At 55.2% G+C, this 22,229-nt stretch overlaps 4 protein-coding genes across 4 annotated transcripts in view; 1 reads left to right on the forward strand and 3 right to left on the reverse strand.

The window, feature by feature from the left end:
• LOC134554997 (early activation antigen CD69-like) overlaps positions 1–22,229 on the reverse strand; it is a 106,139-nt gene that overhangs the window by 18,546 nt on the left and 65,364 nt on the right. The gene's annotated exons all lie outside the window — the stretch shown is intronic.
• LOC134554976 (C-type lectin domain family 2 member D-like) overlaps positions 1–22,229 on the reverse strand; it is a 53,380-nt gene that overhangs the window by 4,809 nt on the left and 26,342 nt on the right. The window lies entirely within an intron of this gene.
• On the forward strand, positions 473–4,110 carry LOC134554982 (early activation antigen CD69-like). Its single transcript, XM_063406217.1, has 5 exons — positions 473–2,062; positions 2,443–2,538; positions 2,641–2,810; positions 3,011–3,111; positions 3,201–4,110. The coding sequence occupies exons 1-5, from the start codon at positions 1,660–1,662 to the stop codon at positions 3,313–3,315; spliced, it is 885 nt and encodes a 294-aa protein (XP_063262287.1). The 5' UTR covers positions 473–1,659; the 3' UTR covers positions 3,316–4,110.
• On the reverse strand, positions 11,743–14,555 carry LOC134554985 (C-type lectin domain family 2 member H-like). Its single transcript, XM_063406224.1, has 5 exons — positions 14,162–14,555; positions 13,698–13,793; positions 13,417–13,595; positions 13,116–13,216; positions 11,743–13,026 (listed from the first exon to the last, which is right to left on the reverse strand). The coding sequence occupies exons 1-5, from the start codon at positions 14,547–14,549 to the stop codon at positions 12,912–12,914; spliced, it is 879 nt and encodes a 292-aa protein (XP_063262294.1). The 5' UTR covers positions 14,550–14,555; the 3' UTR covers positions 11,743–12,911.

A 22,229-nucleotide genomic window follows, 5' to 3' on the forward strand; every position in this document is an offset into this window, starting at 1 on the left:
GAGGGACAAGGCTGGAGCGGTGGAAGGCAGCGCGGATGGCCATGGGGCAGGCGGGCATTTTGCTTTAGAGCTCTGTGGGGGGAAAGGAAGAACTGTGAAATCCATCCAGGAAAAGAGAAGACGAATGACAGGTGGTAAAAATCGCCGATAATTGGGATTCATTTGATCTGCCTCAACTTCAAAGGTCCTGCTGTCGAGCAGCGCCCTGCCGGCTCGAGTCCCGAAAAATCCACGTCTGCTGTAAGAAAAACAAGAAAACGAGACAGAGCAGCCGGGGAAGGAAAGCAGAGCCCGGGGGTCTCCGAGCCCCTCGCTGCTTTCCCGCTCGCTGATTGGACAAAAGCCGCAGATTGGCGGCTCCGCTCTCCCAGCGACTCGAACCCCACAGCGGCACCGGGAGCTCGGAGATTGCTCCGGCACAGGAGGACCCTCGCCCGGGTGTGCCCGGCTCGGGGCTCGCTGCGGGCCGAGGGGCCGCGGTGAGGAGCAGGGGCCGGTTCAGGTGAGTTCCCTGTGCCGGGTTCCCCCGTGTCCCCCTGGCGCTGAGATGGCGGAGGGAGCGGCTGCCCGCGCTCTCCTCCTTGCCCGGCTCGCTGGGGACGAGGCGGTGCCGCAGCAGCGATGGCTCATCCCGGCTGCTCTCGCTGGGACACAGGGGCTGCTCCGTGCCCGGGACACTTCCCGGCCCTGCGGCCCCGGGCTCGGCGCCGCTGCTCGGGCGGGAGGTGTCCCTGGCCGGCTCAGGGCTGCCCCGGGAGGAACCTGAACGCGCCTCAGAGCCCAAAGCTCTGCAGGCGCCGAGCGGAGGCAGAAAGCGCCGCATGGTGCTGCTGCGGGGCCGAGGCTTCTTGGCGCTGCCTTCTGTGCCAGGACCCGCTTCGTGTTCCCACGCAGGGACCCAAAGCGGCGGGGTCAACCGATCTGTCGTGTACGGGGTGCTCCATCGCTGCCTCTGCTCCCGGGGCATGCCGATCCCTTCCCCACGAGGGGCTCCGTCAGTGCCTAAGCTCCAAGGTCACCCCGATCGATGCCGCAGGGGGGGAGGGTGCCGTCGAATATTCAGCTCCCCAGGCACCCCGAACGGTGCCCTGGGGAGGAGGGGGGGGAGGGGTGGCGCGGGGACTCCGTTTGTTCCTCTGCTCCCGGGGCACCCCGATCGGTGCCGATGAGCTGCTCGATCGGTGCCCTAGCTCCTGGGGCACTCCGATCGGTGCGGCATGGGGGGCTGCATGGGTGCATTAGATCCCGGGGCATCCCTTTTCTGTACGGCGGGGGATGGGATTCCGTCGAATACTCAGCTCCCAGGGCACCCCGAACGGTGCCGTGTGGAGGGGAGGGGCGGGGGGACTCTGTCGGTTCCTCGGCTCCCGGGGCACCGCGATCGGTGTCGGGACCGGAGCGGCCTCATGAGCTGTCCTGTCCCCGCCTCCGGCAGCTCGCAGGCGCTGTCCCCGCCTGTCCCGGCACGGAGCTGGGCTGCAGCGGCTGCAGAGCCCCAGGGGCCGCGGCTGCGGGCACCGGAGAGCTCCCGGAGGCCGCGCTTGTCTCCGCAGGTGCTGCCGCAGCGTCCGCGGAGCGGGGCCAGGGCGGCGCTGAGCTGGCAGCGCCTTCCTGAGCCTCGGTGTCCCGCAGGGCCGGCACCAGCAGTGACCTCTCCTCATGTCCCTTGCAGTGTGCCACCAGTGTGGGAGTGAAGCTGTTCCCGAGGCCGATCTCCGAAAGGCTTCTCCAGCATTCCTGATGTCTCCGGAGCAAGGGGCTGTTTGTTCCCAGCAGAGAGATGCCGGCTGTGAGCTGGAGGAGAATCAATCCTGCTCCCATCATGGAGTTGTGCAGGACCGCCTGCATGTCCAGGAGGGACCAGCAGCTGGGGTTCCACACTTGCCTGGGGTGCAAGAAGCCACTTGTCATGAGCAGGGGGATGCCACTTGTGAGTGTGCAGTGAATGAAGCTGTGAAGAATGGATTGTGCAGCAGTGATGGGAGTGTGAGGGAGCCCCTGGGTCCCCAGGGCACAGCAGCAACCGGCAATGCACACAGAAGGATCCTCAGAAGATTCCCGGGTGAGTGCAGGGCCAACCCTGTGGCGTATACGGAGGGGACAGTGTCACCTCCAAATGACAGGGCTGGCAGGTGTGTGGCTATTTCCTGACATGTAGAAGAGGCCTCAAGGTCTGCTGCTGCCCATCAGTGGCTGGAACCAACAGCCCCAGCTGCCTCCAAGCCTGTGCAGTTCTCCTGCTGCAGCCTGTCCTACCCCTGTGTCCCTGGCTGTCCCCACCCCTGTGTCCCTGCCCCTGTGTCCAGGCTCTTGGCTCCCTGGCTGCCAGCTGAGTGTGTTGCACACTGGCTGAGGGCTCCCTCCTGTGCTCCCTGGCCATTGGCTGAGCACATTGCAGGGCCGCCTCTGGTTGTGGCAGCCAGCAGCTCTTTCCTGCTCCAGGCAAGCGGTTCAGGTGCCGTGCCGTGCCCGTGTTGGTGCTGGTTGTGCTCGTGTTGCTGGTGCTGGCTTTGGCGGTGGCCTTGGCTGTGCAGTCAGGTAAGGGAGGGGCAGCAGGCTGGGCCCAGCCCCTCGGGGCAGAGCGGGCTCCCTGCTCCCTGCACAGGGGAATCCTCAGAGCTTCTCCTCTTCCCCCTGCAGCCCCACAGCTTCCAGTCACACCTGCGACTCCACAGTGCTGTCCCTTAGGCTGGATTGGCTACAATGGGCTCTGCTACTACTTCTCCAGGGATCACAGCACCTGGGAGCAGGGTCAGGAACGGTGCTCCGAGCTGGGGGCCTCCCTGGCCATTGTCAAGGATGCGGACCTGGTGAGTGAGGGGCTGTGGGTGCTGTGGGGTGTGTGAGGGGAGCCTGGGGGTGCTCCTGGGCCGGGCTGGGTGCTGGTAGGGCTGGGGGTGCAGCCCTGTTCCAGGGCCCTGCAGGGAAGGAGCCCCGGCGTGCAGGGGGAGCCCCGGGCACGTGTCCCCCCGAGGGGCCGGGGCAGCTCCCACTCCTCTCTCCTGGGCAGGGTTTGCTCTTCCGCCTCCGCGGGAACGTCGATTACTGGCTCGGGCTGCGCAGACGGGGCCAGCGCCTGCACTGGGGGGACGGCAGCAACTTCAGCTCCTGGTGATTGCCGGGGAGCCGGGCAGGGCCTGAGGGGACAGGGCCACAAGGTGTCCCCTGGGAACCAGCACTGCCTCTGCTCCTCCTTGCAGGGTTCCTGTCCTTGGCGATTCCAAGTGTGTGTACCTGGCTGAGAATGTATTTGTGAGTCAGAGGTGCTCCAATGAGCAGCCGTATCTGTGCAGCAAGGCCCAAGCTCCCCTGTGACAGGGGCTGCAGAAAGGACCTTCTCCACGCTGGGCAGTCCCAGCTTCACCTCTCAGCCCGGCATAGGCTGTCTTTGCTCAGCTGCAGCCTGTGCCTTGCCCTCACTCTCAGGGTCACCTCCGTGCCTGTTCCTCACCACTGCCAAGGCCGGGCTGGGTGTCCAAAGGAAAAGTCTCTGCAATCCCTCGTGGCCCCGGTGCTGCCTGCAGGGAGGGCATTGCCCCCGTGACAGCCCCAGCTCCAAGGGCAGCCACCAGCGCCCCTGCCGGCGGTGCGGGAACTGCAGCCAAGGGGAAAGTGCCTGCGGCCGAGAGCGCCTGGGGCTGGGTTTGGGCTCTGTTTGTTGTTAATGCCGCACTCGGGGTTGTCTGTCCGCTTTGTGCTACTGAGACACTAATTTTGAAGCTTTGAGAAAAGCTAATGTTACAGTTAAGAATAGATGTTGCTGATTTAGCTGAAATGAATAGATAAGCTTTGCTGAAATCAGTTAAAAGTTAGAGGGTGGTTAAAAGAAACTGGATTTAAGATAAGCTACCTCGGATTTAATAACTCATTGCTTGTCAAACAGAGAAACTAATCAATACAACACCAGACCTCCTGTTTCCAGAAACTCACTGAAATCGTTCTGGAAAACAGGAAACAGGGAGTTCTACCATCCATCAGTCACACCTGCATTGAAAAGTTGAAAGTCTAGAACGAGGAAGACTCGTTTTACTTCCTCCTTTTGGTGACCACTCCTCACAAAAGGACCACTGACCCATTTCAGGGAATAAACTACGCGTGCTTAATAGGCTTGTTGTCAATTAGCGCAGGAAGCGCAGAAGAGGAAGTGACAGGGCTATGAATATGCATTTGTACTTTGTATATTTAACATTTTTGTAAATAAAAGGCTCTGTAATTACCTGTGATCTCTGCAGTGAGCATTAGGGAGCTACCCCAGGCGCTGCCCGGCGTCGCAATAAACATACACTTTCTAACTTTAACTGTTAGAGAGTCTTTTGTCCATCACAGTTGGATATTGATATTAAATCGATATTCATATTTTAATAAATCACCAGTTCTGGACCAAGCCGTTTGGAACAGCCACTATTGCCCTCAGCTGCAGCTGTGGCAGCTTCCCTCCTTCCTTCAGCCTTGCCCTGACTTCAGAGGGACCAGAGGCACCACACAACCCAAAACTGCCAGCGTGCACACCCACTACTAGGAAGGACATCTTCGTCTAACACCCTTGGCCAAACAAACCCCAGGATGGTTTTGCTTTCCTGACAGACCTGGCAAATTTCATTTCCCTTTAGCAAGGCAACAGACTCGCTGTGTGGCTCTGGGGTCAGACCTGCTTTGGCTCAAGAACCTGAGAGAGGATTGGAGGGAAGAATCCTACAGCAAATTGAAATCCCTGATATGCAATGAAGGCCTCCTTCGGGCACGTTTCTTTTCAGGGCACACCATTTGCATCCACATCAAAACCCACACCCTGGACTTGGCTTTAAAGGTGTTGCACTTAAGGTTACAGACATGGAATTGCTTTGGGATCTGGCATTTCCTGCACCTACACAAGCACATTAAAAGAATTAAGTGCCAAGACTTGAAGTTCACTTCTTCCAATTCTATTTCAGTAGTGTCACTTGACATACCAAAATCCACAGCAAGACTTCAAAAAAATGAAAAGCAACTTCCCCCTGCCCCCCTGCCCCTTTCAATTCTCCAGTTTAGGAGTCATCCCAAAGGAGCTCTGCCATTCACCTCTTCACCTCTGCCCTTTTCCAGCAGCCACAGGGAGGCCCGGGCTGTTAGCAGCGTCATTTCCCGGGCAGGTAATGCCAGCCGAGAGGCCAGAGGAGCCCCGTGTCCCTGTCCCCGAGCCCGCAGCGCGCTGTCCGTGCGGCCGGGGAGCTTTGGGGCGCCTTCTCTGCGCCGCGAGCCCGCGGGGTCCCGCCCGCCGCCGGGGCTGCAGTACCGGCAGCGGCCACGGGAGGGCAGCACGGCGCGGACAGCCCCGCTCGGCCCCGGCCCCGCGGGTCCCGCACGCGGTCCCGAGTCTGGCCCCGATCCTGTCCCGGCTTCTCACACAGCTCAGCTCAGCCTGCCAAAAACCAGCCCCTGCTGCACACTGCACCGGCCCTCGGCCATCCCCGCTTCCCGGGAAAACCTGCTCCAGCCCCAGCCTGTCCCGAGGTCAGCACAAGCCTGCAGAGGTCAGAACCCTCACCTGGACCGATGCACTTGCAGTGAGATGCAGCTCCAAATGGAATTCCGCAAACAGCCTCCAAAATGGTCTATAATGAGACCTTTAAAATGGCTCTGAAGGGCAACAGCTCTGGTGCCAGATCAGTGCCTGCACGAGTCCGTGTGCCAGCCCCGGCTCAGTGATAAACACAAGAAACCAACCATCACACAGGCCTTGTTTGCAGAATTTCTGGTCCAAACCCTCTCCTTTCCTGCCCAGAGCTGAGGGAAATCTGACACAGTACTGATAAGTAACCTTTGCTGAGAGCACTCATCACCCCAGTCCTCCAGCCTTGGCAGGCGTTTGGAGTGAACCGACCCAATGGCTAAACCTAAATCCAAACTTCTGACAGGTTTTGTTAGAAAGGTACTGGACAGTTAATCCTCCAACAGAATGAAATTGCTGCACAAGGAATAAGAGAGTGTCATCCGTGAATAACCAAACCCACCCACACCCACCACTGCTCCACCTCTAATTTGGGTGAAATATTGATAGAGTTTGTAAATTCTCCCCTTCCCTGCTACACAGCCCTTCACTGCATATCCAGCGAGTGGGTTTGTTCCATTCTTTCTTCCCAGCTGATGACTTTACTAAAGAGCTGATCACTTCAATAAAGAGCTGAATATTAATAAAGGCATAAGCCCTGTCCTTTTCATGGCCATGCTGTGAGTGCTGCGTGATGGCACTCGGCACCAACAGCTACATGACCTGACCGGGCCCTCGGGAGGATCCTCCTTGCCCGGCTCGCTGGGGACGAGGCGGTGCCGCAGCAGCGATGGCTCATCCCGGCTGCTCTCGCTGGGACACAGGGGCTGCTCCGTGCCCGGGACACTTCCCGGCCCTGCGGCCCCGGGCAGTGACCTCTCCTCATGTCCCTTTGAGGGTGCCACCAGCGCGGGTGTGAAGCAGCGGCTCTGCCCCCACAATGGGGATGTGTCCAGAGCCCCCGCTCCGGCCCGGCCTTGCAGGGGCCAGCGTGGAGCAGGCGCTGAGCTGCTCCATGGAGCTTCCAGCCCCTCTGGGATCCGTCGGGGCGCGACCCAGGCAGTGCTGGGCGTCCGTGGGCGCTCGGTGCCTGTGGGCGTTTACAATCCCGACGGAGAAATGGAGCCCAAACCGGCAGCGCCAGCACAGCTTCAGCGCTCTTCTGCCATTTTTAAAGCAATTACATCAAGGGTAAACTCTCCTTTGTGCCATTTCAAAGCCTTGAATCAAGGGGGCAAAGGAGGTTCCCTCTGGATTTATATCACTAAACGATGCAAAAGGATGTTCTCCTTTGAATGTAAGCCCAAATAAAAAGTGAATCAAGGGGGATTTTTCCTCAATGTAGCCTCTTGAAATGAGGGAAAATGCAGTTTCCCTTTTCAATTTCCCTCAAGAAAGACCATTCTGGTGGCTTTTGGACATCTTTTGGTTTTGACACTCTCTTCAAATGGAGGGTCCCCCTCGATGGAACTCTTCTAAATGGCAAATGAAGAGGTTCCTCTCAAGGGAAGCCCTTTCAAACCTGTGACAGCGGTGTTTGCCTTCAGTTTGGACTTTAAGACGATGAAAATGGGGCTCTTTCCCTCAATTCAAACCCATGGACCAGCACCAGAAAGGTATTCTCCTTCCATTTCAGCATGAAAAAAATGGAAAGCAGTGATTGCCCGCCAAGCAAGACACCCAAAATTATGGAAAAAGTGTGTTTTCCTTCAGCTGAGACCCTTCAAATCGTAGGTGAAGAGGGATCCTCCCCATTTCAATTACAGAAACACAATTACGGATAAGTTTTCCTCTCTGAATTTAAATCCCTTTTTTATTCTCATAACCCCTCATTTTTTTGCGGGGGAGTCACTGGGGAGGGACTGAGGGCTCTTCCCCCTCCTCACTGGTCACACCCGGGGCTGCTGCACCTTGGAGAGTGGGGAGGAGTTCCCTCCCAGCTCCCTCCCAGTATCCCTCTTGCTGCCAAGCACCGGCAGGGATGCTGAGAGCTCTGGGAAGGAACTGGGAGCACTATTCCTTCCCAGGGCTCCTAAAATCCCTCCCCGTGCTCCTTCTTGTTCACTCCCGCTGCTCCCACTGTCCCTCCCAGCTCCCTCACGGGATTCTCTGTGCTCCCAGTTCCCTCCCAGTGTTCCCGGCATCTCCTCCAGTGCTCCCAGCAGCAAAACACGGGGGCACTGCGTGCTCTGGCCGTGAAGAGGCAAGACTTCAGCTGGCAGGAGAGAAAAGCCGGCTCGGGCAGAGCATTCCCTGCAGACACCTCCTGCACGAAGGTGTCTCCCGCTCTTTTGGCCACAGAGGGAGCTGAGTCTCCAGCGCTGACTCCGAAACGTTCAAGCTCCGAGTGCCACTGCCAGGAATTGTATTGGCCCCAGTGCCCGGCACAGCAGTCACACCTCACCCGTCTGAGGGGGCAGTGCAGGGTCAATAATTCACGCTCCTGGCTGCTGTTTTATCTCTAAACCACACACTGTCACCGAGGAGCAAAACCCTCCAAGAGGATGGATTTCTCTTGCTGCCACAAGAAGAGAAGGAGAAATCTGACAGGAATATTCTTCATCCTTCTGCCCAGGCTTTGTCAAACACTGCAACTCCTGCACTTCAGGAAAGAACAAGTGGCTCATCAGAAGTGACTTTTCTGTCCGTGAGCATGTTATTATGGATTCATCTCTCACTGGAAAACAGTCTTCATAGCCTACTGCTCTTTGCAGAGTTTGCAAGAGTTTGGAGGCTGCTGCCTAGCGAGCTCCTGAGTTGTCTCTTCCTTGTCAATTTTATCAGTCCCTTGTTTAATTGTAAAAATGTAAATAAAATGCAGTGAGCATTGGCCCAGGGTCTCAGGACTTGCATATCCCTCCCAAAGAAAGAGAGGAAAGTGTGTGTCTCTCAAACGACAGAGTTTAAAACTTCAAGTTATTTACCTGTATTTTTAAAAGGAAACTAGGAAGAGTCAAATATCAATTCCTGTGCCAGTGCTGCTCCAGTCTGTTGCGTCGTTAAAACCGAAGGTCACGACAGAGACTCTCTAACTAGTTCAAGTTAGACAGTCGTACATTTACGCACCAGAGGGCGGCACGGAGTCGTCTCCAAAAGACGTGACCAACCCAGACAAGGTGCTTTGCCCTCCATTGATTTCCCGAGATCTTACATACAATGCATATGCATAACCCCAGCACCTCCCATCCCTGTTCCGTATTAAAATGAGGCTATTAGTCCTTCACGCATGCACAATTCTTCTCTCGAATTGGGTTTGTGGTGTAGAATTGGGTCAGTGATCTGCAAGGATGAAGTCAGGAGAGTCTTCCTCAGGTCTCTGTGACCCTCTGGCAGGATCCAAGGTCCCCTGCTTTGTGACTGATCGATAGAAACTGCAGGTGCTGCCATTGCTCTGCTGGTTTCAATCTGCTCTTAGAACCATTCTCTTACTCCACTCCCTTCTACAAACAAGCTCATAATGGCAAACAACAAAACCATTAGTTCTAGCTTAAGCATCTAATCATCATTAACCTCTCATTTGCTTATCTAATTTACATCCTGATCAGTATGATTTGCTTCTAACCCTTGGCAATAATCTTAAATCTTAAAAATTATGATTCACTATTTCTGTTCTCTCCTTTCACTTGTAGCACCTCTAAGAATATTAAAAAAACCAAAACAATCAAAGAACATTGACTTTAAGGTGAAGGAGAAGCAATCTGGCTGCAGGCTCGTGGCACTCCACTGCCTCAGTTCCACTAAGGGAGCTCATCCCCTCCGCAGTTACCAGACACATCCCAAAGCACTGAGCACCAGCTTTGACCTTTTTTTTTTTAATGGAACTGTAAGAAAAGCTGCTGGGGAGGGCCATGCTCCAGGCACATCCCTGGGATTTCATCTGTGCAGCTCTCGAAGCTCAGCTCCTCTCTTTGCCTCTGGGTGCTGGGTTTGGCTCATGCATTTCTTGAGGGGATGGCCCTGCACTGATCCCAGCATGTACTGACCATCAGATAAACAGCTTCTGGCAGGGTGGATCTGCCCTAAATGGACATTTCCCAAAGGAATTGCAGTGCCTGAATTTCACTGTCATGGCTTTTCAATGGCTTTGAAAGGAACCTGGTTTAACACACTCCATTTCTAAACAACCCCTGCACAAGGCTCCTTCACTCCCTGCCATTGTTATTCTCTGACCCTTGGGGAAAGGCTTGGAGCGTGGATATTCCCATGCAGAGCTGCCGCTGGAATGCCAGCTGTGTCAGGAACCGGCAGAGCTTCCACGGAAGCTCAGCAGCATCGGGACAAGGACAGGTTCGTATTTCAAAGATTTTGCTCTTTAAAACCCTCATCCCCAGCCCCACCGATGTCCCTGGGGTCACTTGACAGAGGTGCCTGGAATTCAGCTGATTTCACCCCTCGAGCTCGGGCTCCCTTTGAGATTTCAAAGCAGGAGCAGGCGGTGGCCGGAGGTGCTCCCCGCCCCTGCTGAGGCAGCTCCTGTGCCCACAGCAGGACAGCTCTCCCTGCAGAAGCTCAGCTCCTTTCACAGCCTCCGCAGTGGCCTCTGCAAGTTCTTTTCCCTCAGCAAAGGGATGCACATCCCTGCCTTCAGCACACCTCCAGGGGGACCCACCTGCAAAAGCTTCCCATCACTTCTGCACTTCCAGCGGGCTCCCTGAAACACTCCAAACTTCAGCCAAACAAAACTTCATCCCACCTGAACCTTTGATTTTCAGGCCTCTCCAAGGGCTATTGCTCGGGATTTCATTTCTGTGCGGGAAGATTGCCTTGGCTTTTCTGCTGCTGATGGATGATGCCCTCAGGCTGCAAGGGAGGGGATTTGGGGTGGCCAGGACACACGTGGCAGCTGTGGGGGAGCTGTGGGAGGTGGGAAGCGGGAATTGCTGTCTGAGCCCCTCTGCAAACAGCCCGAGCTGCCATGGCCAGGCAGTGCCAGCTGTTCCTTGGGCTGCTTTTGGGCTGGTGGTGGCCTCTGTCCGGGCTGAAGCATCTCCAGGTGCCTGCTGAGAGCAGGCCTGGCCCAGGAGCTGCGGGCAGCCCTTCAGCCGTGTCTGTGCCAGCGCTGTCTGAGCCCCCCAGTGCCCGTCCCTGGGACGTGTGCCTGGCACACTGCGTGCCACGGGCAGGACACTGCAGCCACAGCTCCTCCCTGCACGGCCCAAGGACAAGAGGGGCTGGTGGCCTTGTGGGGCCTTCTGGCCCCCTCCCAGCCCGCCTTCCCAGCCAGCTGGGACACACAGAAACACCAGGGAACACTGCTGGCACTGAGCAGGAGACACCGAGGCCTCTGGGCCACAAAAGCAGCCCCGGCCTCAGCAGCCACCATCATTTTGGCCTGGCAACGCTCACCTGCAGGAAATGCTCCCTGCCACCCTCCAGAGGAACTTTGGCCATGGATCTAGGAAGGGTTAACACAAGGAGAGTAAAATCAGATTTCTGCCTCCTAGAAAAGGGGGAATCCACAACGACAGAAGAGGCATTCTTGCAAACTCAGACAACCTTTTCTGGAAATCTGAAAACACTTTAAAAAATCACAAATGCAAAATAAATATGAATAGCTAAAAGACAAGGAAAAAATCCTTGAGTGACCTGTGTGCCACAGGCACATAAACAAACAACACAAATGAGAAAAAGAGGCCATATGGCATGACAATAACTTTATCATATCAGTCAATTCATACTATATAATCAATATATCATTGATAAATATCTTTAAATGCTAACACTTAAAAATCATAGCTGCTAGTTATAATATAGAATTATTAATAATTCTTATGTTATCTGCAAAATTTTTAACAAAGGCTGCTTATTTGTTTTTTGTTCTTCTTTTCATTTTTCTTCTATCATAAACAGGCATTTAAAGCTCCAATTTTGGAACTGGAGATGCCTTCACAAGAAAATTTTTGAGGTAGGGTGGGAGGAAAAAAACCAAAAAAAAGTCATCTGTTACAAATATTAGCTAATTCCCAATTAATAAAACAATTTTTATTAATTAAAGAATCAACATACAGAAATTTCAGACAAGCCAGCAATTGGAAGCTCACTGTCGAGACCCGGGAATGGGCACTGGGTGAACTTTAACTACGGCCTCTATTGCACCATAGTGCCCGCCGTTCATAAATTCATCCCTTTTTGGGGTCCCATTATATACAGCTATATACACTTCTATACACCTATATACACTTATATACACTTTTTTTTCCCGTGGCCCACATAGACTTTTGTCTTTCTTCTTTTCCTCACAGGTTTCTTTCTGTCTGCTCGTCTGCTGAACAGGGCTTTTCGAGGGAAGATTCAGTCCCTCAAAAAAGTGTGAGTAGAGAGATGAGACGGTGAATAGAGAGGTGTCTTCTCGATATTGCTGCTAAATCGATATAGCTCCTGATGGCCGGGCACTTTACAGCCCCCATCGCCCAGGAGGGTCAGTCCATCCCTCTTTCTGTTGTTAATGTCGGTGATTCTCGAGTCTCCAGTTCCACCTTGAATCCCTGGCAGCAGCTTTTGTTTGTCCTAAAGCGCATTTGCTACAAGCCCGGATTTGCCAGTTTTATTTATTCCTATAGACATATCTTACTATATACATATACATATATTTTAACATGAATTATCCCATGTTTATTACATCTTTCCTCTGAAAAGAAAAGCTTCCTCCCGCCGCAGCGGCCGCTGCTCGGCCCTGCCGTGTCTGCAGCAGCGGCTTCGGGGCCCCAGGGCCGCCCCGCACGGCCACAGCTCCGCGGGGCTGCGGGAGATGGGGCAAACCAGGCCCCATTTCCCGGTAAAAAAGCTCCACCTGAAATTTCAAACAAGCACCTCCAGCAGCCTCACAAGCTGTCCCGAGAGGCGGACGCGGCCCCAGCCGCCCTTTTGCGGCTCTGCACAGCTCGGCTCGGGAGCAAGGAGGGAGGGAGCGGCTGCGGCGCTCCTGGCGGGGGGAAGGCGGCGAGCGGCAAGAGCGCTCTTTGCTCCGCCGTGCAGGGCGGGGGAAGGGGAAAGGAGCGGACAGGACCGGCCCGGCCGTGCCTCTGCCGGCTCTGCCCAGGTTCGAGTGGGAGGGGGAAGAAAAGTGGCGGAGTGGGGCGGGGAGGGAAAGGAGAGGCACCGCCTGTGCCCCACCTCTGCTGCCACCGCACATGGGGGGAACCAGCGCCCGCAGAGCCGCGGGAGCGCACAGACAGCGGGGGAAATGCAAGGATTGTTTTGGTTCATCCTTAAGATTTTCCCAGCCCAGAATAAGAAAGTTGCTCGCCTCTCTTTTACACTGACCCTGGCAGAGCCTGAAACCTAAACTCACACAAATGGTCAGCATCCATAGACAGTGCTGTGCCGGGCTGAGAGGTGAAGCTGGCACTGCCCAGCGTGGAGAAGGTCCTTTCTGCAGCCCCTGTCACAGGGGAGCTTGGGCCTTGCTGCACAGGTACGGACGCTCATTGGAGCAGCTCTGACTCACCAATTTATTGTCAGCCAGGTACACACACTCGGAATCGCCAAGGACATGAACCCTGCAAGGAGGAGCAGAGGCAGTGCTGGTTCCCAGGAGACACCTTGTGGCCCTGTCCCCCCAGGCCCTGCCCGGCTCCCCGGCACTCACCAGGAGCTGAAGTTGCTGCCGTCCCCCCAGTGCAGGCGCTGGCCCCGTCTGCGCAGCCCGAGCCAGTAATCGACGTTCCCGCGGAGGCGGAAGAGCAAACCCTGCCCAGGAGAGAGGAGTGGGAGCTGCCCCGGCCCCTCGGGGGGACACGTGCCCAGGGCTCCCCCTGCACGCCGGGGCTCCTTCCCTGCAGGGCCCCGGCACAGGGCTGCACACCCAGCCCTACCAGCACCCAGCCCGGCCCAGGAGCACCCCCAGGCTCCCCTCACACACCCCACAGCGCCCACAGCCCCTCACTCACCATGTCCTCATCCTTGACAATGGCCAGGGAGGCCCCGAGCTCGGAGCACCGTTCCTGACCCTGCTCCCACGTGCTGGAATCCCTGGAGAAGTAGTACCAGACTCCATTGCATCCAACCCAGCCAGGGTGAGGGCCCAGAACCAAGAGCGGAGTCGCAGGTGTGACTGGAAGCTGTGGCGCTGCAGGGGGAAGAGGAGAAGCTCTGAGGATTCCCCTGTGCAGGGAGCAGGGAGCCCGCTCTGCCCCGAGGGGCTGGGCCCAGCCTGCTGCCCCTCCCTTACCTGACTGCACAGCCAAGGCCACCGCCAAAGCCAGCACCAGCAACACGAGCACAACCAGCACCAACACGGGCACGGCACGGCACCTGAACCGCTTGCCTGGAGCAGGAAAGAGCTGCTGGCTGCTACAACCAGAGGCGGCCCTGCAATGTGCTCAGCCAATGGCCAGGGAGCACAGGAGGGAGCCCTCAGCCAGTGTGCAACACACTCAGCTGGCAGCCAGGGAGCCAAGAGCCTGGACACAGGGGTGGGGACACAGGGGTGGGGACACAGGGGTGGGGACAGGTTGCAGCAGGAGAAGTGCACAGGCTTGGGGGCAGCTGGGGCTCTTGGTTCCAACCACTGATGGGCAGGAGCAGAACATGAGGACTCCACACATCAGGAAATAACCACACACCTGCCAGCCCTGTCCTTGGGAGGTGACACTGTGCGCTCCCTGGAGGCCACAGGGTTTGCCCTGCACTCACCTGGGAATCTTCTGAGGATCCTGTGTACATTAGTGCCCTGGGTATGCAGGGGCTCCCTCACACTCCCATCACGGCTGCAGAATCCACTCTCCACATCTTCATTTCCTGCACGTTTACAAGTGGCATCCCCCTGCTCATGACAAGTGGCTTCTTGCACCCCAGGCAAGTGTGCAACCCCATCTGCTGGTGCCTCCTGGAGATGCAGGCGCTCCTTCACAACTCCATGAAGGGAGCACAATTCACTCTCCTCCAGCTCACAGCCGGCATCTCTCTGCTGGGAACAAACAGCCCCTTGCTCCGGAGACATCAGGAGTGCTGGAAAAGCCTTTCGGAGATCGGCCTCGGGAACAGCTTCACACCCACGCTGGTGGCACACTGAAAGGGACATGAGGAGAGGTCACTGCCCGGGGCCGCAGGGCCGGGAAGTGTCCCGGGCACGGATCACCCCTGTGTCCCAGCGAGAGCAGCCGGGATGAGCCATCGCTGCTGCGGCACCGCCTCGTCCCCAGCGAGCCGGGCAAGGAGGAGAGCGCGGGCAGCCGCTCCCTCCGCCATCTCAGCGCCGGGGGGACCCGGGGGAACCCGGCACAAGGAACCCACCTGAACCGGCCCTTGGCCCTGCGCTAGCAGCGAGTCCCGAGCCGGGCACACCCGGGCGTGGGTCCCACCTGTGCTGGGGCAATCTCCGAGCTCCGCCGCCACACCGATCCTACACGAGGCCGCCCCAGTAGTTCCCCGGTCCCGGTCCCTGCTCCCCACAGCCGTTCCTCTCCCGCAACTGTTCAAAGCCGGTGTGAAGGCGGAGCCTTTTTCGGATTTTGTCCAATCAGCGAGCGGGAAAGCGGCGAGGGCCGGGAGATCCCCGGCTGCCGATGCCGCCAGAGCGGACGCTCCTCCCCGCTTCGTCCGCGCTCTTGGAGCCTTTTTCCTATCGCGCTTTTTTCGGGAGGGGAGCCGCCAGGGCCCAGGTCCCCAGCTTGGCCATTTGCAGTTCGGGCAGATGCAATGAACTCCAATTTTCGGCGATAGAAACCTTCTATTTCCACCTTTCTTTACCTGAAAGGATTTAACAGTTCTTCCCTTCTTCCCACAGAGCTCTAAAGCAAAATACCCACCTGCCCCATGGACATCCCCGCCGCCTTCCACCGCTCCAGCCTTGTTCCTCTTTCTCTCCCCTTCCCTTTGCACCACTTGCTCCCTCCTCCTCTCCCTGCCAGCTCGCAGCAAAGACATTTCACCCACGGGCACCACCTGCCTCCTCTCCCTCGGCCCCGTTTTGCCCACTTGCAACTCCTGGAGCCGCCTGCCCGCGGAGCCGGACCCGCCGTGGGGCCGGGAAATGCTGCAGTGAATTCTGGCAGGGATTCTTGGGCTGGGCTGGGCATGGCCAGGTGCCCGGTGCCAGCAGAACCGCTCTGCCCCTCTGCTCCTCCCCCTGGGCAGGCATGGGGCAGACAGGGCCACAAGGTGTCCCCTGGGAACCAGCGCTGCCTCTGCTCCTCCTTGCAGGGTTCAAGTCATTGGCAATTCCGAGTGTGTGTACCTGGCTGAGAATGTATTTGTGAGTCAGAGGTGCTCCAATGAGCGGCCGTATCTGTGCAGCAAGGCCCAAGCTCCCCTGTGACAGGGGCTGCAGAAAGGACCTTCTCCACGCTGGGCAGTCCCAGCTTCACCTCTCAGCCCGGCACAGGCTGTCCTTGCTCAGCTGCAGCCTGTGCCTTGCCCTCACTCTCAGGGTCACCTCGGTGCCTGTTCCTCGCCACTGCCAAGGCCGGGCTGGGTGTCCAAAGGAAAAGTCTCCGTAATCCCTCCTGGCCCCGGTGCTGCCTGCAGGGAGGGCATTGCCCCCGTGACAGCCCCAGCTCCAAGGGCAGCCACCAGCGCCCCTGCCGGCGGTGCGGGAACTGCAGCCAAGGGGAAAGTGCCTGCGGCCGAGAGCGCCTGGGGCTGGGTTTGGGCTCTGTTTGTTGTTAATGCCGCCCTCGGGGCTGTCTTTCCGCTTTGTGCTACTGAGACACTAATTTTGAAGCTTTGAGAAAAGCTAATGTTACAGTTAAGAATAGATGTTGCTGATTTAGCTGAAATGAATAGATAAGCTTTGCTGAAATCAGTTAAAAGTTAGAGGATCGTTAAAAAAACCAGATTTAAGATAAGCTGCCCCGGATTTAATAACTCATTGCTTGTCAAACAGAGAAACTAATCAATACAACTCCAAACCTCCTGTTTCTAGAAACACACTGAAATAGTCCTGGAAAACAGGAAACAGGGAGTTCTACCATCCATCAATCACATCTGCATTGTAAAGGTTGAAAGTCTAGAACGAGGAAGACTCGTTTTACTTCCTCCTTTTGGTGACCACTCCTCACAAAAGGACCACTGACCCATTTCAGGGAATAAACTACGCGTGCTTAATAGGCTTGTTGTCAATTAGCATACGAAGCGGAGAAGAGGAAGTGCATTTGTATTTTGTGTATTCAACATTTTTGTAAATAAAAGGCTCTGTAATGACCTGTGATCTCTGCAGTGAGCATTAGGGAGCTACCCCAGGCGCTGCCCAGCGTTGCAATAAACATACACTTTCTAACTTGAACTGTTAGAGAGTCTTTTGTCCGTCACAGTTGGATATTGATATTAGATTGATATTCATATTTTAATAAATCACCAGTTCTGGACCAAGCCGTTTGGAACAGCCACTATTGCCCTCAGCTGCAGCTGTGGCAGCTTCCCTCCTTCCTTCAGCATTGACCTGACTTCGGAGGGACCAGAGGCACCACACAACCCAAAACTGCCAGCATGCACACCCACTACTAGGAAGGACATCTTCGTCTAACACCCTTGGCCAAACAAACCCCAGGATGGTTTTGCTTTCCTGACAGACCTGGCAAATTTCATTTCCCTTTAGCAAGGCAACAGACTCGCTGTGTGGCTCTGGGGTCAGACCTGCTTTGGCTCAAGAACCTGAGAGAGGATTGGAGGGAAGAATCCTACAGCAAACTGAAATCCCTGATATGCAATGAAGGCCTCCTTCGGGCACGTTTCTTTTCAGGGCACACCATTTGCATCCACATCAAAACCCACACCCTGGACTTGGCTTTAAAGGTGTTGCACTTAAGGTTACAGACATGGAATTGCTTTGGGATCTGGCATTTCCTGCACCTACACAAGCACATTAAAAGAATTAAGTGCCAAGTCCTGAAGTTCACTTCTTCCAATTCTATTTCAGTAGTGTCACTTGACATACCAAAATCCACAGCAAGACTTCAAAAAAATGAAAAGCAACTTCCCCCTGCCCCCCTGCCCCTTTCAATTCTCCAGTTTAGGAGTCATCCCAAAGGAGCTCTGCCATTCACCTCTTCACCTCTGCCCTTTTCCAGCAGCCACAGGGAGGCCCGGGCTGTTAGCAGCGTCATTTCCCGGGCAGGTAATGCCAGCCGAGAGGCCAGAGGAGCCCCGTGTCCCTGTCCCCGAGCCCGCAGCGCGCTGTCCGTGCGGCCGGGGAGCTTTGGGGCGCCTTCTCTGCGCCGCGAGCCCGCGGGGTCCCGCCCGCCGCCGGGGCTGCAGTACCGGCAGCGGCCACGGGAGGGCAGCACCGCGCGAACAGCCCCGCTCGGCCCCGGCCCCGCGGGTCCCGCACGCGGTCCCGAGTCTGGCCCCGATCCTGTCCCGGCTTCTCACACAGCTCAGCTCAGCCTGCCAAAAACCAGCCCCTGCTGCACACTGCACCGGCCCTCGGCCATCCCCGCTTCCCTGGAAAACCTGCTCCAGCCCCAGCCTGTCCCGAGGTCAGCACAAGCCTGCAGAGGTCAGAACCCTCACCTGGACCGATGCACTTGCAGTGAGATGCAGCTCCAAATGGAATTCCGCAAACAGCCTCCAAAATGGTCTATAATGAGACCTTTAAAATGGCTCTGAAGGGCAACAGCTCTGGTGCCAGATCAGTGCCTGCACGAGTCCGTGTGCCAGCCCCGGCTCAGTGATAAACACAAGAAACCAACCATCACACAGGCCTTGTTTGCAGAATTTCTGGTCCAAACCCTCTCCTTTCCTGCCCAGAGCTGAGGGAAATCTGACACAGTACTGATAAGTAACCTTTGCTGAGAGCACTCATCACCACAGTCCTCCAGCCTTGGCAGGCGTTTGGAGTGAACCGACCCAATGGCCAAACCTAAATCCAAACTTCTGACAGGTTTTGTTAGAAAGGTACTGGACAGTTAATCCTCCAACAGAATGAAATTGCTGCACAAGGAATAAGAGAGTGTCATCCGTGAATAACCAAACCCACCCACACCCACCACTGCTCCACCTCTAATTTGGGTGAAATATTGATAGAGTTTGTAAATTCTCCCCTTCCCTGCTACACAGTCCTTCACTGCATATCCAGCGAGTGGGTTTGTTCCATTCTTTCTTCCCAGCTGATGACTTTACTAAAGAGCTGATCACTTCAATAAAGAGCTGAATATTAATAAAGGCATAAGCCCTGTCCTTTTCATGGCCATGCTGTGAGTGCTGCGTGATGGCACTCGGCACCAACAGCTACATGACCTGACCGGGCCCTCGGGAGGATCCTCCTTGCCCGGCTCGCTGGGGACGAGGCGGTGCCGCAGCAGCGATGGCTCATCCCGGCTGCTCTCGCTGGGACACAGGGGCTGCTCCGTGCCCGGGACACTTCCCGGCCCTGTGGCCCCGGGCAGTGACCTCTCCTCATGTCCCTTTGAGGGTGCCACCAGCGTGGGTGTGAAGCAGCGGCTCTGCCCCCACAATGGGGATGTGTCCAGAGCCCCCGCTCCGGCCCGGCCTTGCAGGGGCCAGCGTGGAGCAGGCGCTGAGCTGCTCCATGGAGCTTCCAGCCCCTCTGGGATCCGTCGGGGCGCGACCCAGGCAGTGCTGGGCGTCCGTGGGCGCTCGGTGCCTGTGGGCGTTTACAATCCCGACGGAGAAATGGAGCCCAAACCGGCAGCGCGAGCACAGCTTCAGCGCTCTTCTGCCATTTTTAAAGCAATTACATCAAGGGTAAACTCTCCTTTGTGCCATTTCAAAGCCTTGAATCAAGGGGGCAAAGGAGGTTCCCTCTGGATTTATATCACTAAACGATGCAAAAGGATGTTCTCCTTTGAATGTAAGCCCAAATAAAAAGTGAATCAAGGGGGATTTTTCCTCAATGTAGCCTCTTGAAATGAGGGAAAATGCAGTTTCCCTTTTCAATTTCCCTCAAGAAAGACCATTCTGGTGGCTTTTGGACATCTTTTGGTTTTGACACTCTCTTCAAATGGAGGGTCCCCCTCGATGGAACTCTTCTAAATGGCAAATGAAGAGGTTCCTCTCAAGGGAAGCCCTTTCAAACCTGTGACAGCGGTGTTTGCCTTCAGTTTGGACTTTAAGACGATGAAAATGGGGCTCTTTCCCTCAATTCAAACCCATGGACCAGCACCAGAAAGGTATTCTCCTTCCATTTCAGCATGAAAAAAATGGAAAGCAGTGATTGCCCGCCAAGCAAGACACCCAAAATTATGGAAAAAGTGTGTTTTCCTTCAGCTGAGACCCTTCAAATCGTAGGTGAAGAGGGATCCTCCCCATTTCAATTACAGAAACACAATTACGGATAAGTTTTCCTCTCTGAATTTAAATCCCTTTTTTATTCTCATAACCCCTCATTTTTTTGCGGGGGAGTCACTGGGGAGGGACTGAGGGCTCTTCCCCCTCCTCACTGGTCACACCCGGGGCTGCTGCACCTTGGAGAGTGGGGAGGAGTTCCCTCCCAGCTCCCTCCCAGTATCCCTCTTACTGCCAAGCACCGGCAGGGATGCTGAGAGCTCTGGGAAGGAACTGGGAGCACTATTCCTTCCCAGGGCTCCTAAAATCCCTCCCCGTGCTCCTTCTTGTTCACTCCCGCTGCTCCCACTGTCCCTCCCAGCTCCCTCACGGGATTCTCTGTGCTCCCAGTTCCCTCCCAGTGTTCCCGGCATCTCCTCCAGTGCTCCCAGCAGCAAAACACGGGGGCACTGCGTGCTCTGGCCGTGAAGAGGCAAGACTTCAGCTGGCAGGAGAAAAAAGCCGGCTCGGGCAGAGCATTCCCTGCAGACACCTCCTGCACGAAGGTGTCTCCCGCTCTTTTGGCCACAGAGGGAGCTGAGTCTCCAGCGGTGACTCCGAAACGTTCAAGCTCCGAGTGCCACTGCCAGGAATTGTATTGGCCCCAGTGCCCGGCACAGCAGTCACACCTCACCCGTCTGAGGGGCAGTGCAGGGTCAATAATTCACGCTCCTGGCTGCTGTTTTATCTCTAAACCACACACTGTCACCGAGGAGCAAAACCCTCCAAGAGGATGGATTTCTCTTGCTGCCACAAGAAGAGAAGGAGAAATCTGACAGGAATATTCTTCATCCTTCTGCCCAGGCTTTGTCAAACACTGCAACTCCTGCACTTCAGGAAAGAACAAGTGGCTCATCAGAAGTGACTTTTCTGTCCGTGAGCATGTTATTATGGATTCATCTCTCACTGGAAAACAGTCTTCATAGCCTACTGCTCTTTGCAGAGTTTGCAAGAGTTTGGAGGCTGCTGCCTAGCGAGCTCCTGAGTTGTCTCTTCCTTGTCAATTTTATCAGTCCCTTGTTTAATTGTAAAAATGTAAATAAAATGCAGTGAGCATTGGCCCAGGGTCTCAGGACTTGCATATCCCTCCCAAAGAAAGAGAGGAAAGTGTGTGTCTCTCAAACGACAGAGTTTAAAACTTCAAGTTATTTACCTGTATTTTTAAAAGGAAACTAGGAAGAGTCAAATATCAATTCCTGTGCCAGTGCTGCTCCAGTCTGTTGCGTCGTTAAAACCGAAGGTCACGACAGAGACTCTCTAACTAGTTCAAGTTAGACAGTCGTACATTTACGCACCAGAGGGCGGCACGGAGTCGTCTCCAAAAGACGCCACCAACCCAGACAAGGTGCTTTGCCCTCCATTGATTTCCCGAGATCTTACATACAATGCATATGCATAACCCCAGCACCTCCCATCCCTGTTCCGTATTAAAATGAGGCTATTAGTCCTTCACGCATGCACAATTCTTCTCTCGAATTGGGTTTGTGGTGTAGAATTGGGTCAGTGATCTGCAAGGATGAAGTCAGGAGAGTCTTCCTCAGGTCTCTGTGACCCTCTGGCAGGATCCAAGGTCCCCTGCTTTGTGACTGATCGATGGAAACTGCAGGTGCTGCCATTGCTCTGCTGGTTTCAATCTGCTCTTAGAACCATTCTCTTACTCCACTCCCTTCTACAAACAAGCTCATAATGGCAAACAACAAGACCATTAGTTCTAGCTTAAGCATCTAATCATCATTAACCTCTCATTTGCTTATCTAATTTACATCCTGATCAGTATGATTTGCTTCTAACCCTTGGCAATAATCTTAAATCTTAAAAATTATGATTCACTATTTCTGTTCTCTCCTTTCACTTGTAGCACCTCTAAGAATATTAAAAAAACCAAAACAATCAAAGAACATTGACTTTAAGGTGAAGGAGAAGCAATCTGGCTGCAGGCTCGTGGCACTCCACTGCCTCAGTTCCACTAAGGGAGCTCATCCCCTCCGCAGTTACCAGACACATCCCAAAGTACTGAGCACCAGCTTTGACCTTTTTTTTTTTAATGGAACTGTAAGAAAAGCTGCTGGGGAGGGCCATGCTCCAGGCACATCCCTGGGATTTCATCTGTGCAGCTCTCGAAGCTCAGCTCCTCTCTTTGCCTCTGGGTGCTGGGTTTGGCTCATGCATTTCTTGAGGGGATGGCCCTGCACTGATCCCAGCCTGTACTGACCATCAGATAAACAGCTTCTGGCAGGGTGGATCAACCCTAAATGGACATTTCCCAAAGGAATTGCAGTGCCTGAATTTCACTGTCATGGCTTTTCAATGGCTTTGAAAGGAACCTGGTTTAACACACTCCATTTCTAAACAACCCCTGCACAAGGCTCCTTCACTCCCTGCCATTGTTATTCTCTGACCCTTGGGGAAAGGCTTGGAGCGTGGATATTCCCATGCAGAGCTGCCGCTGGAATGCCAGCTGTGTCAGGAACCGGCAGAG

This window comes from Prinia subflava, chromosome 9, assembly GCF_021018805.1.
Source record: "Prinia subflava isolate CZ2003 ecotype Zambia chromosome 9, Cam_Psub_1.2, whole genome shotgun sequence".
Classification (NCBI taxonomy): domain Eukaryota; kingdom Metazoa; phylum Chordata; class Aves; order Passeriformes; family Cisticolidae; genus Prinia; species Prinia subflava.